Source organism: Corapipo altera, unplaced genomic scaffold (assembly GCF_003945725.1).
Source record: "Corapipo altera isolate COAL_440 unplaced genomic scaffold, ASM394572v1 0, whole genome shotgun sequence".
In the NCBI taxonomy this organism is placed as follows: domain Eukaryota; kingdom Metazoa; phylum Chordata; class Aves; order Passeriformes; family Pipridae; genus Corapipo; species Corapipo altera.
The window spans coordinates 84,980,484-84,998,814 of record NW_020884872.1 but is presented as its reverse complement, the minus strand read 5'-3'; the positions used below and the strand labels follow the sequence as shown (position 1 = coordinate 84,998,814).

Below are 18,331 nucleotides of genomic sequence, written 5' to 3'. Positions count from 1 at the left end.
GCCATTAAGGCCTGCAAGCTATTCCCTTCTTTTAGCAGGGTAAATCCATCACTTCATTAATCATTCAGCAGCTTGGTCATGGCTACGGGCAGGCTGCTCTGTGTCACACTGTTCTCCTGCTGCCCTTGATTGTTTCCCCAACAATATAAACCTGCTAATATTTGAAGGGGCCCACTGGTCAGACTATGTGACTAATACGTCTGTTCTAGAACAAGCAGCAGTCACAAGTATTGAGGTCATGTTACTGAGAACACAGCTGCGTTGGGCAGGGCACGTCTCAAGGATGAAGGACCACTGCCTCCCTAAGATCTTGCTTTATGGTGAACTTACCACCGGCTGCCGCAAGAGAGGAGCCCCAAAGAGAAGATACAAGGACTCCCTGAAACAACATCTCAGCCTTGACCATATTGATCCACATAACTGGTCTACTCTGGCCTCCAATCGGGAGGTCTGGCGACACACCATCTATAACGCTGCTGATGCTTTTGAGAAAGCATGCAGGATCACCCTTGAGGAGAAAAGACAACGCAGAAAGAATTGTGTCTTGCAGAATATACCACCTAAGGAGTCTTTCTGCTGCGCCTTTTGCAACAAGACTTGTCTATCTCGTATTGGCCTTTTCAGCCACCAGTGCACTTGTAACAAACATGGGTAGAGCCCTCCCCAAATCTTCGTTCGTGAAGCCTAGCTATGAATGAATGAATTTGAAGGGGGCTGAAGTGGTTCCTTATAAGCATGAAAAGTCCTGTTTTCAGTTGTAATAGAGCGATGTCTCCAGTTTGGCCTCTCTGTCAATGTTTCTTGGGGCTCTGACTTGAACAGGCAGCTATAGCTGGTGGAGATGAGATGGTTACAGCCTCTAGGCATGTCCTCCTGGCCCTTGTATCTTCTGGTGAATGCCCATGGGGCAGCAGGATGAGATCTGCTCCTGGTGGGCAGACAAATGGAGCTGGCAACCCCTTCAATCATTCTGTGTAGAACTTCCCTGGTTCATACCAGGAAGGTGTTGGGGTTTTTGCACGGCTTTCTATGCGTGGTCTTCTGGCTTGAAATCTTGCTTAACAGCTACTTTACTTTTGTGTCACATCAGTCAAGGCTCCTGAGCAGCCATGAGGATTTGCCTGATGGATCTGTCGAGCTTGTTCCTTAGTGACTGGGATTATGGCACTTGGTGTTTGGCTCACCAGCATCCACTTTCAGCTGTGGCTTTTTTTGAGAAACAAACCACTGAGAATAGCAGTCCAACATAATGCACTGCTTTCCATAATGTCCATTAGGTGTCTCCACATGCTGGTGGCTCGTGGGTACTTTAATTACATCTTCTCAATTAGCAGCGGTGTGCTCTGCATGCATTCATTTAATGGAGTCCTAGATTTCCATATTGAATATAACACTGTAGCTCTTTTACTCTCTGCAAGGAATTCTCATTACTTGGAAGAACTTGTACAGTTGCAGACCACTATTTGTCAGTTGCCGCATCTGAACCTTAATTAATGTTGCATTTTTAAGTAGATAATATATACAAAATGGTAATTCTGAGTTGATAACCACCTGGCACATTCTTTCCTACCACTGTGTAGCTACTCTGTTTGCAATGCAGAACAGTAAGAGAGATTATAAGTAAATGTAATATACAGGCATAATGCCATCCTTCAGCTTTCTTGTTTGCAGCCAAAGCCACTGCTGGATCCCTTGTTAGAGCACTAAGTTTTTTCCACTTGTCTAACTTGTTCTGCCCTGGGTTTGTAAATACGTCTACGGATTATTTGCTGCCTGAATCATTATCCTGCAATTTGACAGTCTCAAAGGGAGAAGTCAGCTTCTCACAACACCAAGGACAGATTTTTTATGTTTGTGTGTGTGTGGTAATAGGAATAATCTCCATCTCCTTTCCTACCCTCCTCATTTTTGTGATCACTTGGCCTTTACCCTTACACTGTTGATTAGCATCTGCAGACCTCCTGACAGCACCACATCTGTACTCTTCTAGACTAACTCACCTTTAAAGGCTGGTTTAATGTGACAAGACAAGATCCATTTTTATTAGTTATAGATCTGTAAGTTAAAATGACAAGCCATCATAAACAGGTGAACTAAATCCAAATTAGGTCTCATTACTAGAGCTTCCCTTCATAGTCTTCCATACATTTATCTGCTCAGTATACCTTTGAGACATCCCTTTTTTGAGACATAGTCCAAAAAGGACGTAAGTGTCCAACATGGGTTTTTTGAAGAGTTCGTTATGCAAAATACTGCCTTCACCTTGGCCAGATTTGCATATTAGCCCTGTAAGATCTTGTAAAGTACCTGCACACACAAGGAGGTTTGAACATGCAGGAGTACAACCAGTGAGGCAACAGCCTCTTAGAATGTCATAGCATCATTTAGTTTAGATCACTGAGTCTAACTTTTAACCCAGCACTGCTGTGTTCACCACTAAACCATATACCCAAGTGCCACATCAACACACTTTTTGAACAATTCCAGGGATGATGATTCCACCACTTCCCTGGGCAGCCACTTCCAATGCCTACCCACCCTTTCAGTGAAGAAATTTTTTCTAATATCCAATCTAAATCTCCCCTGACAGAATTTGAGGCTGTTTTCTCATTTTTCTGTCACTTGTTACCTGGGAGAAGAGACCAACCCCCACCTTGCTACAATCTCCTTTCAGTCAGTAGTCTTTCATTGGCAGCCAACGGTGGCACATTCAGCCTTACTTCTCTCAAGACAGGAGGTGAGAATTCTCACCTAGGCAAGAGGAGGTGAAATGTAAATTAAAGCTTAAACAGGTTCAGACATGAATTCCTGTCACTGGGGAGAAGCTCTCAATTCCCAGGCTACAGGCAGTTCCAGAAGGAGGCAGTCTTGTAATGAGCTGCTTGAAAGAGTTCCTCAGTGCATCTAATAGCGTACAGTGTCGTGGTCTTGTGCCTTACAGGGATGTTTTACTTCATCTCCCAGATGACACACTGTGTTAGGACAGCAGACAAGGACAGTAACTCTGTCCTCCACTCCTCTGAATGGCATGAAGGGCATTCAGCACCCTAGAGGCGACCACTGAACATTGAACTTGGCTGCAAGGAACTAAGACTACCTTAGCAGCAGGGAGAAATATCTGTATGTTTCTCCATAGGCCTTTGTGAGTGTTTTACACCCCTTTCCCAATGCTCTCCATACTTCTGGGAAAAGTGTGGTGCTGTAGGTATAGAAGATCTATCTCTGCCAGTGTCAATAAAGGAGACAAAAATCTGTTGTTACTTTAAAATTTGATATCTGGATACAAGTTTGCAAGTCCTTGTTATGTGTGTCTCTCTTTGGGGAAATTTTCAATAATTTATTTCAGATAACTACTATTTATTTTTATCTTCTTACATTGATGATATAATTTGAAAAAATTTGCTCTTAATTTTAAAAAATGAAGTGCAATTCCTGATATGATTTTAAATAATGAATTTAATTGTACTTTCTGACAGGATTTATCATTCCAAGAACTGATAGAATATCATTATCTTATTAGAACAGTGCCTGGCTTTTTCCTACAGCAAGCATAGCAAAAGGATTATAATAAAGCAGCTCAGCCTATCATGTTTGGTTTCATCAAAACATGGTAAAAGTACTAGCAAAATGATCTTCAGAACTTTAATATCCACAAAATAATTACCTATAATGCATCAAGTGAAATATTAAGGACAATAGAGGGAGTTAGTGTCAGAATCATTGTCAATGCTCTGTTTCCCTGATATCTGTCTACTTTGCTTTTTTTAGGGACAAAAAGTATTGGTTTTGTGTCAATATTTGCATTGTGCTAGAAACAATACTCAAGTGAAGTTCATTATTTTTCATGTTTTATGAGTGTTGTTCATGTTCCACTCCAAAATTTAAGATTGTTTTAACAGTAAAAAGAATTAGCAGCAGACTTCTGTAGGTGTGCCTGCACTGCCTGTATTGTCCTTAGGCTCCAACTGTGACTTCACATCGTTCATTCAGAAGGTGACTACAAAAATTGTTTTAAAATAAAACTTGCAAAGTTAATTTTGTTCAACCGTATTTACTGAGAAGTTGATGTTTTCAGAAGGCTGATTAACAATGAATATTCTTTAAAAGATAATCCCACATTACTGCAAAACTTTGGAAAGAGAAGACCTACAACACTGAAATTGTTCCTAGATCTTTATGTGCCAACAGAGAAAACTAACCAATAAAACTGTGAAAAATAATGCAAATCTGACCACCAGACCTTTGCCCAAGAACAAGTTCTGACTGCAAGGAAAGAAATGCCATCAAAATTCCTTGAGTCCACTCAGGTTTTTAGTACCACCTTCTTACATGAGGGATGCTCAGATTGGGGTGTAGTTCCAGTTTGGAACACCTATGTTTAGTTGTACACATATGCTCTGTTTCAGCTCCCATTACAACCTCTCGTGAACAGAGGTTGAGTGAACACAGTTGGCAGAGTAACTGAAGTGCCTGTGTTCCCAGAGTCAGCTGGTTCATCCTCTACCATCCATGTAAGTCAGGAGTCTCATGTCATCTTAAATGCCTACCCAACCTACATTCTCATCTCCAAAAAGGCCCAACTGTCTGTAAGCCCAGTGCCATACCTGCCAACCTGCTAGCTTTAGCACATAATAGTGCAAGCCAATCTGCTTCTCCAAATGTCATCATCTGTGATATCCAGCAGATGAAGCAAACTTACTTTATCTCCAGAACACAGTTCATAGCTAGGCTTGATAGAAGTCCTTAAAGTTTTCGTCCTTTGCTTAATTCTCTGGCTGTTTTACTGTCAGGAGGTTGATGATGTTGGCCTTTCTTACCCCCTCCACCCACGCCCCTCTACCCCTGCCAAGCCAGCCTGATTTAGCATTTTTATATCTAATGTAGTTGCTCTCAACTCCTTCTATGCCTTAAATTGAGATCTTCCTCTGTCAGCACTGTTAGCAGACCACCATTATATGGAGCCATATTAATTTTTTCTTTGTTTTCTATGATAAGACACTGGAGCATATGATATGCCAATTCATGAACTGTGGGTCACTTCTTCCATTAGCATTTATACAATGCCCTTTAATTAGCTTTTCCCTTTCTTCTTCCTTGGGTTTTCTTGTCAGACATTTTAAAAGATGTTGCACTAAAACTTCATGAATTATTTCCCTTTTAAAAAATTGTATTATGCCTATAACACTAATCATCCTGTGATAAAGATCAAAATTTGCTATAAAGAGTGGTGAATTTGGGAACATAATTTTTTTTTTTAAAACAGTTCCTCCTGCTATCCTGATATCTTCTGTGAGCTTTAGAGCTGAGAGCCCCTCTTTGGGACACATCACAGTATTATCACCCTAGAATAATCAGTGAAAAAAAATTTGCAAACTTATTTTGTCTCTGTCCACAGCAGAGCAGTTGCACTAGATGATCTTTAAAGGTTCCTTCCAACCCAAAACACTGCATGAGTGTATGATTTATGAATAAATACATAAGTTCATACTGAATGACAACCTAAATTACTGAAGTTTAAAAGAACTTATACTGAGTCCATAAACTAATCAATTACATGAGAACAGAGATAATGAGAACAACAGAGAGATTTGTGACCTGTAAGAACTTGGATAAGGGATACAAGCGTTTCTTCTTCCAATGGAGACCAGCAAATGTCTATGAATTTGCATGAAGTCTTTTAGCTGTTACCGAACCCGTGGGAACATAAAGTGAAGCAAATTCAAGCATGACCAATGAAGTCTTTTGATGTTCATTGAAACCTGCAATATAAGGTTAGACCAATTAGTGCAATGACTGTAAATGTTAAGTGTAGACAACTAAAGTCGCAGTCACTCCAGTGAAAGGGTTCATTTAAGTTATAATTTATTATATCAGAGTAGCCACCTTACGGACTATACCACACATTGTGGCAAATACGTTTAAGGGTCATAAGCCAGAGTTGATGAAAGTACAACCTGTAATAATTTAAACTTGCACAGAAACATTCATTATAAGTGTTTAACAAACATTAATTAATTAAGCTGTGTAACACCCCACTGTGACCCTATGGGTAAGTCAAAGCTTTCGTATCTCAGTTTTGCAGAAGGTTAAGCTGAAATGCAGAGAGATATATTTGCCTGAGGTCACACAGCAAGTCAGTGGAAAAACTGTAAACAGAATCTGCGATCTGAAGTTCTCATTTCCCTGTTTTTGCCACTTACATTACACTTCCCACTAGTAAAATGAAGGGGAAGAAAGAGGCAACTGAAGTGCTGAGACTTGGAATATAGTTAACCCAGTTTTCTACACGTGTTCTTGGTTTTTTTTTCTTTTTTTTTTTTCTGCAGCTTAGGCACATATCGAAGGAATAGGTTGGCTTTAAATTATTTGAAACTTTAATTGTTCTCCATCTATGTTTTGTATGCTTTATTTTAGGTGCAAACCTTGAAATATTTGATATCTTCAGCATTAAATACAGTCGGGCAGTAAAAGGCAACCCTCTTGAGTTTCAGGCATGCAATTTCACACAGTCAGCTTCCATCCCCTGCAGCTCTTGTGATGCTCTGTGTTTGCCCAATGCATGGACATGGTCCTTCGGTGTGCTCTTTGTCCTTGCTTAGCGTGGCTTGTGGGTGGGCAACCAGCTGCCTCAGGAGTGCAGGTGGGAGATGAAGATGAAGAATGTAGCCCCATAGTCACATATGTTTGACTTTACAAAACGCCTCACCAAAAATGAGAACTGAGTTGTTGCTTAGTGACTCTTAAGTTACCTGGGATTGTGTGCTTTGGTAGCAGAATCAAGCTGGTGATTGAGCACAAAAGGTGATGCCCTGCTAAAAATGCAGAGCCTTGAGTTGAGCAGATATGTGCTCTTCCACTAAAAGGAGACTGCAAGGTGTTTGCAGTGAAAGGGTAAGAGATGCAGAGTGGGAGATGTTCCGAGGTGAGACCTCAAATTGAAAAGATTAAACGAGATAAAGAGATGCTCTGGTAGGTGAAAGACTGGGAAGAAAGACTGTATTTTAATGTTTTGTCTTACCTTTATATTTAAAGTGGTGTTCAAAGGGGGTTGTGTATGAAGATGCTTCTTTGTAAGGTGAAGAAAAAGAAGACAAAGGACAGGAAGAAATTGCTATTAATTCCTTATAGGTTGCCATGGGGTTTTCCTAAAAATGCTCATACATTGCCTTGGGAAAGTGTGTCTGAAATTTCTCTCTGGTTTTTAGAGTTTCAGCAAACTGGATGCTTTTCGGAGATATGTGATGGGAGCGGGCCCTGGCTGAGTTGCTGAGTGTCTTCAGCTCTCTCAAAATCTGCAAGTCCCAAGACATGTGCTTCAAGTACTAGATCTTCCATTTACCCTACCTACTTCCAACCTACTTATGTGCAAGAGCAGTGGAAAAGCCTGTATAAAACTAATTTGATTTAGGATTATATAATGACACATATTTTCCTGGTTCTGGTCTGATATACAGCATTTCCCTCCATACTGGGAAATTGGCTTGCAGTTGGGTCCTTCTCAAAATTTAAAAAAAAAAAAAAGGTAAGATATAAAATGATTTTTTCTCTATTGCTCTTGCCTCATAGATGAAAACATACCTGCAGTTTTGATTTGGCATTTTAAAGTCAAATTTTGTCAATTTTTCCTAATTATCCTTATTTAAAGAAAAAATATCTCAAACACTTGAGCAACAAACAAAATCACACAATAAATAAACAAAATATAACTGAACAGTTTCCAGTATTTAACTCAGTTGTTTAAGTGCATGTTGAAGCCATTCAGAGAAAAGTCTGTTCATAACTTCTGTGATACAGAGGCTGTGAGATCCTCTGATAGGGTCAGAATTGCACAGTAACAACTGTTAACTGCTACACAGAAATAAGGGATAATCTCTCCAGCAATGGCTTTGAATCCAACTCTCCACACAATGAGTAAAACCTCATCCTGAATGTATATTATTATTATTTTTCTCAAGCACTGGAGCAGGCTATCCAGTGAAGTGACTGAGTCACTACTTAAAAGATGTGTAGATGTGACACTTGAGGACACGGTTTAGTGGTGAACTTGGCAGTGCTGGATTAGCAACTGACCTTGATGACCTTAAAGGCCTTTTCCAACCTAAATGATTCTGTGATTCTATACTACATGCAGAGCAATACACAGTGCTAAAAAGAAGCTGAAGGTTTCTATTTAAGCTTATAGGAAAACTTGATGCAAACATAATTTTTCGAAGAAAACTGTCATTTTCTGAAAGATCTATTCTGAAGCACAGGAAACCTCTCCTTAACCTCTTAGTACTTCCTTAGCTGTAAGTTTTAAACATTTAGTAAAATTATCAGCATTTTCTGTTTACATAGTTTTCCATCAGAAAATATCCTGGAACAGGTTCAATCATGTGCCTGGCTGTCCAGAGGTACAAAGCAGCCAGTGTGTGCTCATGATCCTGCTCTGACTCTCACAGATTGTGCATTGATCTGCAAGCCCTGGAACAACACCAGCTCTCTCAGCCTGTCTTCATAGGAGAGGTTCTTCATCCTCTGATCATTTTTCTGCTTTTCCTCTGTACTTGCTTTAACAGGTCCATGTCTTTCTTGTGCCAAGGACCCCAGAGCTGGATGCAATACTCCCAGTTGGGTCTCACGAGTGCAAAGCAAATGGGCAGAATCACCTCCCTTGACCTGCTGGCCATGCTACTTTTTATGCAGGCCAGGACACAATTGGCTTTTTGGGCTGCAGGAACACATTTCTGGATCATGTCCAGCCTTTGATCCACCAGCAACTCCAAGTCCTTCTCAGCAGGGATGCTCTTCATCTGTTCATCCCCCAACCAGTATTAATACCAGGGTTGCCCCAACCCAGATGCGACACCTTGCACTTGGTCTTGTTAAATCTCATGAGATTCCCATGAGCCCACCCTTGGAGCTTGTCCAAGTCTCTCTGGATGGCATCCCATTCTACAGGAGTGTCAACCACGCCACTCAGCTTGTTGTCTGCAGACTTGCTGAGATTACACTCGATCCCACTGTCTATGCCATTGATGAAGACCCTGAATAGCAGTGGTCCCAGTACAGACCCTTGAGGAACAGCACTGTTGTCCATTGAGACACTGACACCTGGGCCTTCAACTGGCTGTCATGACTTTTCAAATATGATGGAGGGTGGCTTGGCAACTACATCAGCCAATTCTCTCAGGACTCTGGGATGCATCTTGCCAGGTCCCGTAGACTTATGTATGTTTAAGTTCTTCAAGTGACCATGAACCTGATCTTCTCCTGCAGTAGGAGGGACTTTGCTCCCCCAGTCCCCATTTTGCGGGCCATCTACCTGAGAGGTGTGAGAAGAGACAGTGCCTGCCGGTGAAGACTGAAGTAAAAAAAGTTGTTGGTACCTCAGCTTTCTCATTATCCATTGTTACCCGTTTTTCAGTCTTGCTCATTGGGATAGGGTGTGCTTTCTTTGACCGTCACTTCAGACTGCAATTCTTATTTATGAGTAAGTGACTGGAATGTGTAGGCAATCAATATCATCACTGAACAGGCTTAAATGCTGACTTTACTCTCTGACTGATTACCTTCTAGTTTTCGCTTAACATAAACATTGCTCACATAGAAAGGGCTGAAGCAATTATTTTGTCTTCTCTGTGCATAGGTAACTGTGTTGAATATTTTATTCTCCCTGCATTTTGGACAGCTGCCTTTGAGGCACATATTCCTTGCTGAGATTTTTTGGAGAGCTCTGGTTGTATTTTGGGTGTATTACAACAAAAAATCATGTTGTTATTGTACTGCAAAGTCAGAAGTACTCAAAGTATGTTTCTTTTTCATACATCTAAATATCTATTGGACATTAATTACTAACCATTTAATTATGTATTACAGCATGTAGAGTGTTTCAGAACTTTTTTTGCTAAAAAGATGTAATTTTGCTCAGGTATGTGCCTACTTAGTAATGGCACTGATCTCAAAGAGCTTACATCCTAGATGTACAAAGGATCATGGGACCCCTGGATAATTCACGTTTGAAAAGACCTCAAAAAGTTATCTAGGCCAACTAAAAGGGATTTGCTGAAGCTCAAGAATCAAGATAGGTTAATGTCAGGAACCGTATTTCTTGCTGCCTACTTTGGTACATGTTCTACCAGAGTATGCTGCTTTTAATAGATTTAGCAACATTTATCAACTGTAGGAAATTGGCAGAAGACTGCTTCCCTGGCTTGCACTGCACTGTTTCACTGCCTGCATGGAATAGAGAGCTTGTTCTCTCTTTCTGGAGCAACTCTTGCTGTTGGGTTGGCACTTATGTTTCTCACACACCGCAAGCTTATGTCTGTAAACCTTATAAACAGGGTTCCTAAATTTTTTTGACTTGAAATATCTTTGTGTTACCTCTGCCAATTAAAAAAATAAGCCTTGAGCTTTTCCTTTGTTGTCGAATCTCACTCCACCTTTATTAGTGCACACCCAAGGCAAATATGTGTGGAGCCTTGGGAATGAGATACAGATGAAATGGGAAAGGTGTTTTTGACTGCTGCTGCACTGAGGGATGCTAATTGGGGCAGGTTGGAGCTCCCCATGACCGTGAAGCTATGTACCAGCTTGATAACTGGAGCTCTGCCATTTCTCACATGGGTCAGTGCCTTAGTCCTGCTTTAGCTGAAAATTTGCCCATTTTCAAGGTAGCTTTTTACTTCTCTTGCTTTTTGTCTTCCCTCTCTTATAGTGGCTGTTTTTCTCAATATGAAAATATTTTTCTTGAAAAAAACCCCACAACATAGTTGCATTGGGTGAAGTATATTATTTAACCCTCTTTGGACTGCTTCCAGCGGCAGGGCCACTAAAACCCTTTACTGGCAGGCTGGTACAATCTTTGATCACTTCCCTGCTACTTCTACTCCCTGAATCAGTTTTCCTTCTTGAAAAACATCCTGCACAATTCGCCTTACTCCTACCTAATAATTCAGACCAGATGGCTGAAGCTGACCCAGCATAATCTACTCCCCAGGATATAAATGATGCCATTTAGACGTACACTGTAATGTTCCCTTAGTTAAAAAAAGGACTTACAGCAAGAGCCTGCAACAACTGACTTTATTTTGATTCATAGTGTTCTGCCAGACAGTAGTTATTTGTGCTGTTACAGAACATTAAAAGGTACATATCAGACACTATCCTACACATAGACAAAAAGACTGTCCCAAATTTCCCAGAAAGGGAACAGCTTGTGTTTGCGTGTTGCCTTAGACCCCCATTCCACCTTGTCCCTGAATGCCCTGGAAAAACAGATGGGAGTTATACTGCAAAGCAAGTCAGGGCACTGGCACAGTATCGGAAAAATGAATTCTATGGCTAAGGACCTCTAGAAGGAGGAGGAAAAAACCCAACTTTCTTTTTATCCTACGGAATAGTTGTTCCAGTTCCCAATTTGGTGCTATAGAAATATGATGCACAGAGAGCTCAATCCTTATTAAATGGCATTTTATGTCATTAATGCTATTACAGTTAATTGCAAAATTGTGCAGCTATCTGCAGAAACAACAGAAAATTACTGCAGATACCAGAATATTGATGCCATTGCTAAATCATCTCAAGACATAAAGTGAAGAGGGGTGGTAGCAAGATGAATGTCACAAGGAAATCCTCCATCATTGCTAAGCACAGATAAAGATAATAGCTTTTGGAATAGCCCTCAGCACAGCATACTGTCTTCCTGGAGGTCAACACGTGCTGTAGTGGGTAGGTGTCTGCAAATTCAGTGGATTTTGGATAAGGTTTCATGCATGGAATAGTTTGCATTGCTCTGTTACAAGTGGGCACGTGTACTGTCAAGTCACCGGGGAAGCAGCATTTGCTGACACATGCAGTACAACTTCAGTCTAAGCGATGTACAAGATTATCCTTTTAAGCTTAATTGTTTGTGTTCTATAAAATATAGATGGTATCAGAAAGCCTGGCATTGTCTTGTTTGTTACTGGAATATAGACTTTCCTCTTCTTCCCCTTACTTTTTTAAATGCAAAAGAAGTATAAGAGATTTTTATCTCCACTCCTGCTCTGTTTTCCTTTATGCTCCCTGTCTTCTAAATCCTGAATTTGGTGTCTTACAAATCTATCCAAGGCCAGGTATAATGGGGCTTTGAGCAACCTGTTTTAGTGGGAAGGTGTCCCTTCTGCCTGTGGCAGAGGGGTTGGAACTAGATGATCTTTACAGTCTCTTCCAACCCAAGCCATTCTGTGATTTCACCCTTGCCTGTATAGCTGCACTGTAAACCTGCTCAAGCTCAAGTTGAGGCTCTCTGCATTTTGCATTTTATTACCTTATTATCTTATTACCTTTATTATCTTTTGATATTCTCCCTCCCTAACCCTTTGCATCAATTTGGTACATGCAAAATGCAGCTACAGGTCAGCTGGTATTAAAGAGATATGTTGGGATAATCCCAGCTTCTTGGTGCAATGGGATGCATGTACCTTGATGGCTACATTTCTGAATGTGCATGAAAGTACTGAAATGCATTTGGTACCTGCTAGTGCTTCTCTGTGTAGGTGGAATTCGTACAGATGTGAAAACTATCTCATGTGCCTTATCCAGGCTGGGGGCTACCTGCTGATTAGGCTGATTTACACAGCTGAAGGCAGGTCAGTAGTAGAGAGGGCACCAAGATGCATAAATAGGAACAAATCCTGATCACCTTTCTCTTCTGACTTTAAATCACACTAGTACGTATCTTGAATAAAGGAGAAAGCTTGTGGGAGTGAGAGGCTGCTGTCTTGTTCCTAGTACACTGGGGAATCATTCCCAATTTGCTTGTGCAGCTGCCACTACATTTCCTTGCAAAGAGGACTTTTAAAAATGGAATTATGTTTTCCTGAACCCACTGGTGATTCTGAAGCCACAGTAAATGAGTTATTGATTACAAAGGGCTGGACAGACGTACTGTGCTCATCTGTGGGCCTCTGCAATTCAAACCTGCTGGTTTGCTTCTCTTTGAGGCCATGGGCAATTTTCTCAGCCAACACTATATACTTGTTTTGCTTTGAAATGAAAGGAAATATTGTATGTTGTGTATGTTGTTATTATGCTCTTCCTTTAATCTTTTACTCAAAAGTTAGTCCTCTCAGACCTTTAATCATCTGTCTTTGTCTGACTTCCCCTCAATTTACTTCTATCTTTCTGGTCCTTGACTGCTTACAGAAGAATGAGGAATTGTATTGCTTTATCTCATTTTTCCCTTATTAGAATGCTGGTAAAAGCCCATGGTCACAGAAAACAGACCATAGTTTAGGCTATTCAACATTTTTGTCTATTCATATTATTTAACCCATGTGCTATCAGGGCTCTAAAATGTTTCTATAACAAATGGATATTGTGATGCATGTACATTGGAACAGGAATTACACTGAAATAATGGCTGTAGGGCTGCAGCACCAGACACTCAAAAGTGAAAAAATGGCAAGTTTAGGCAGCATGTTTAGCTCTGTCTAAACACAGATTTTTTCTTTCTATGTAGATGCTGTCTGAAAAAGAAGTCACTCATCTGTGTAAGACATTGTGTCTTCTCCAGTTCTTACCCTTTTCCCAAATTATTTTTGTTCAAATTTTTTTAAAAAAAGTGACATAAGAGTGAGCACAACTCTAATTTGAGCCTAATTTTTTTTCTTTTTTTTTTTTTTTAAACAGTATTAAAAACACCCAGACTTCAGACTGAGGTGTATTCAGCTTTAGTAATGGGCAGTGCTTCTGCATATATCTATAAAGGTTAGACTCTGCTCACTCCTTTTCCTTTTCCTGTAAGAAAGGAAAAGTCCTTGGAGTCTGCCTGCAGAGAACAAATGCAGTGATGTATGATATACCTGTCCATGGGCAATTGCAAAATGATACTGATATGTTCTCTACTATGTTGATGTAGAGAAAATTTGTTTTCCCACTTCTCCAGTGAGGGAGTTATCCAAAATAAAGTAAATGATGGTATCTTTAGAATTACTTCGTATTACAATATATATATAATTTCTTGTCTGCAATTTATCTTTATATAGCAGAACTGACAAAATATTTTGGCTAGACTACAGGGAGAGCAAGCAGAATTTATTAAATAAAGTAAGTAATCTCTTAAGAAGTGAATGAACAAATTCTGTTGGACTGGAAATCCAGTGAGGTTCACTGACACTTTAAACAAACATGAATTAATTGCTGAACAAAATGTTTGGAGCAGTACAGAGATTCTAATTGTTCATCTGAAGAGGTGTTTTTTGCTCACAAAGTTAATCAGTAATTCTATTGCCATTTCTAAATGAAATCTGAACTTGTTTTCCTGGAAGGGAGGGAGTATAATGCCAAGAAATACTAGATGCAGATTTAATTTGTGTAAGAAATGCCCCATCCCTGGAAGTGTTCAAGGCCAGGTTGGATGGGGATTGGTGCAACCTGGTCTAGTAGAAGGTGTCTCTGCCCATGGCAGGGCAGTTGGAACTATATGATTTTTAAGGTCCCTTCCAACCTAAGTCTGAATATTATTTCTATGTTTTCTATGATAAGGTTTTAGTCTTATTGTTGAATTATTTTCCTGGAAAACCCCACTGGGAGACAGACTGTATTTTGGCATTTTACTTAACAATTACCATGTTCTCATAATTACTTTTTATGACCTTGGTTCTAAGCTTGATTCTGTAGCTGCTTGCTCCCATCACCTCCTTTACACCTCTTCTTCCATCCTAAGTAGTATTCAGCTCTTTTCTCTTCCTAGTATGATTGCACCTCTCACGTAGAGGAGACAACTTGATAGGGCAGGTTTTACTCAGAGCAAATTACAAATCCTATTTTCTGCTAACCTTGACTGACTGCAAGTTTCTGGCTGCCCTTGTTCCATAGAAATGGCACTTTTAGCTTATGGAATAACAAAGCAACTGAGTGAATCCTCTGTTCTTTCTTCTATGACTGCATAAGTACACTGAAATGCTCTTCTCCACACACCAGTGATCATTATTCCAGTGAAAGCAACCCATGGACTCCTCAGAATAGATAAGGGCCTTTACAAAGAGACTGAGGTTTTAATATTTATTTTGCACATGTGCATACACTTGCAAATGTGGCTCACACATAATTTTTAATGAAAACACTAGGGCAAGGCAGGCTTTAAAGCTAGGGCGAAAGCGCTGTTCTACTGTTCCTTGACTGACTACTGTCAACCCAATTAATACTCTGATAATAACAGCGATGCCGGCTGAATGCCACTGCCAGAGGGCAATTTCTAGCTTACTTCTGCAAAGTATTTATCTAGAGATAATTACATATTAGCCTAATATGTTTTACTTGCAGTTGCAATACAAATTGACCTGGCATCGAACCATATATTACAACTCTTTGCAATTCCACTATGAGCATTCAAAAGAATTGTAAAAAATGCCCCACATCAAGAAAGCAGAAACTTCCATTCTCATTGCAACTATTCTGTATCTTTTAGTTTTAAAACTAGGCTTTAGTTTTAATGGTGGAATGAAATGTTCTTAATAATATGAAATATAAATTCTTACAAGTATATCTGTGAAATAAAAGTTGGTGTGACAAGGTGGGGATTGGCCTTTTCTCCTGGGCAACTAGCAATAGGCAAAGGAAAAATGGCCTTAAGTTCCGCCAGGGGAGTTTCAGATTGGATATTAAGAAAATTTTCGTCATTGAAAGGGTTTTCAAGCATTGAAACAGGCTCCCCATGGAAGTGGTAGAATCACCATCCCTGGCAATGTTCAAAAAATGAGTAGACGTGGCACTTCATGGTATGGTTTAGTGGGCATGGTGGTATTCAGTTGAAGATTGGACTTTATGATCTTTGAGGGCTTTTCAAACCTTACTGATTCTGTGATTCTTTTTTTCCCATTGTACATGACAAATAGAGTACATAATGAGTTGGAAAGTTGTAAAAGGAGTTAGAAGAAAAGTTCAGCTTCAGTTGTTACTAAAGAGAGGGAAGAGATTCTAGAGATCTGACCAGGGACTTAATGTGAGGACAGGCAAAGACCCTATAAAAAAATCTCTCCTCTGAGGTCCCAAGGTGTATCCAGGTAGATGCAATCTCTTTCTTTCATAACAAGGAGAAAGGCTGTCCATTGTTATTAATTAAAATAATGTGAAGTTTATTTCTTCTTTGGCAAGTCAGTTATCTCGTTAGACAATATGTCACCTCTTGTGTGTGACTATTGGACTAAAAACTTCTTGTCTAAGAAAGAGAAACACTTTTTTCCCCCTCTCTTTAGGTCATTATGTGCAAAGATTTCAGTAAAACTGTTTTTATTGATGGATCTTTTATTTCTGATCATGCCCTGTGGAAATAAATGTGATAGAAAAATCTGAACATAATATTAAGACCTGGTTTCTTGCTTACTCTTGGTTGAAACCAAACATTAACCAGCCACTTCTGAATGGCAACAGATTGAAGTGATGAAGCCACAAAGTCTTTCTTCAAGCTGTGCACCCCACTTGAAATATTCTCAAATGCACCTGCAGATAGGGCTGAGAGTGATTTAGGTACCTCGGATGGGTGTCAATAAGTTTCTCTTAAGGTATTTTACATCTGCAAATTTCTGTTTTACTGGTTAAAACAATCTGTGGCTTACTTCTCTCTGTATAAGGGTCTGTTCTGCCTATATTGTTCAGGTGCGCATGTAACATGTTCTTTGCATCTCTTCTTATAACGCTATTAATTTACATTTTTGAAATTATTTCTAAAGACCTCTTTAAAATTGCAATATACCTCAAGAATCTCATTGAAATTTTAGAAAAAAAGTTGCGTATTGATGCTTTCTACTAAAATGTAGTAAATGTTTATCATTATAATAATAATGTGTAAGCATATATTGGCCAAAGGAAAACACCAGGGATTCAAAGCCAATAGGACAAATAATGTCTTTTACTTGTTCCTCTTTACAAACAGATATTCAAGAGTTTTATGAAGTGACCCTGCTAAATTCCCAGAAAAGCTATGAGCAAAAAATAGAAGAAGCAAATCAAGTTGCAGAGAAATGGGAGAAGACAACACCTGCTACAGACTATGAAAATCTGCAGAAAAAACAAGAGGTAATTTAACAGATTAAGAGTCAAAATATATATAATGATTGAGATGTCTCAAACCTGAGAAAAGCCATGCAATGGTGTATATAATTGAAAGAATGGGTTAATTAAGGAATTATATTAGAATGTGAAGGATGTATAGTGTTATCCCTCTGACCTTGATGATGTTGTTAACTTCTTCATCCTTTCAAAGCTTTTCTCTGTCACCACTGGCTCTAATCTGCCTTTGCCTGCCTCCAGATTATTATTAGCTAAATTAGCAATCTAAACTAATTACTCTCTCCCAGATTTGTACTTCAAAGGCAAAACAAACCCCACAGAACTGAGCTATGAATTGCTCTGTTCTTAAACAGTGAGACAGAAATAGAGTGGGCATGGACTGCAAACTGCAAATCTCCAGACCAAAATCGAAGATAAGGGCAATGTATAAAAATTTCCATTGTTGTTATGGTAAGAAAGGCATTTCAAGTTTTAAAAGTTGTTGGAAAGAATTTCCTATAGGCATGACTATTTTTAAGAGCTTTCCTTTTAAAACGTGTAAAACCCAGAAAGAAATTGTAGTTCTACATGACATTTTAGATGTGATTCTTTATAAAGATAAATCAGAATTGCAGTCAGCTAGAACAAAACTCTCTGAAGAAATGAAGAAATTTATTGTGAAAATTAATTAGCAAAAGAATGCTTGCAGAATTAATGAGAACAAGCATTCCGATTTGAGTGAAATCAGAACAAATGAGTCTTAACATTAATGTAGGATATATCCTGTGAATGATTTAACATTTGAGTCACAGTTTGAAGGCACAGCCAGCTAATATCTATCTTTTTTTTTTAGCAGAAATCTGTATGCTTTAAAATGGTGAAAGTGTATTCCAGCCTGTTTTGTCTCAAAGCATCTGACAAAGAAAGTGAAGAGACTCTTTATTCCAGTCTCATCACAGTATTTGACCCTCAACCCCATCTTCCTTAAACTCATTGCTATCTAAGAGGTGTGCTGCTGGTCTTGTCTAAAGAAATTTGAACTTTAAATTCTGTGCTGAGAATAATAGCATATACAGGGCTAACTCCAAACTTTCCTCATCTTATGAAAACGATGTTCTGATTTAAAGGAAAACAACAGAAAAATGTAGCATAGAAACTGGCATAACCATTTCAAGCTAGGGTGCTGGCAGTCAGAATCCAGGGTACCCTCATTTTCAAATTTGCTGTCTATCCATAAATTTCATCAGTGTAACGGGAGAACAAAATATTTAGTCTCTTTAAAAATCATATATATTTTAAGTGTCCAACTGCAGGC

The 18,331-nt window shown here is 39.3% G+C and overlaps 1 protein-coding gene across 6 annotated transcripts in view; it reads left to right on the top strand.

Annotated features, from left to right (window-relative positions):
* The window catches only part of DLG2 (discs large MAGUK scaffold protein 2), a 999,036-nt gene that overhangs the window by 104,735 nt on the left and 875,970 nt on the right, over nucleotides 1–18,331 (top strand). For all 6 annotated transcript variants that reach the window (XM_027658222.1, XM_027659729.1, XM_027658823.1 and 3 more), the window contains one exon: nucleotides 16,901–17,043. In XM_027658222.1, coding sequence (XP_027514023.1) covers nucleotides 16,901–17,043 — 143 coding nt within the window. The remainder of the gene's footprint in view (nucleotides 1–16,900; nucleotides 17,044–18,331) is intronic.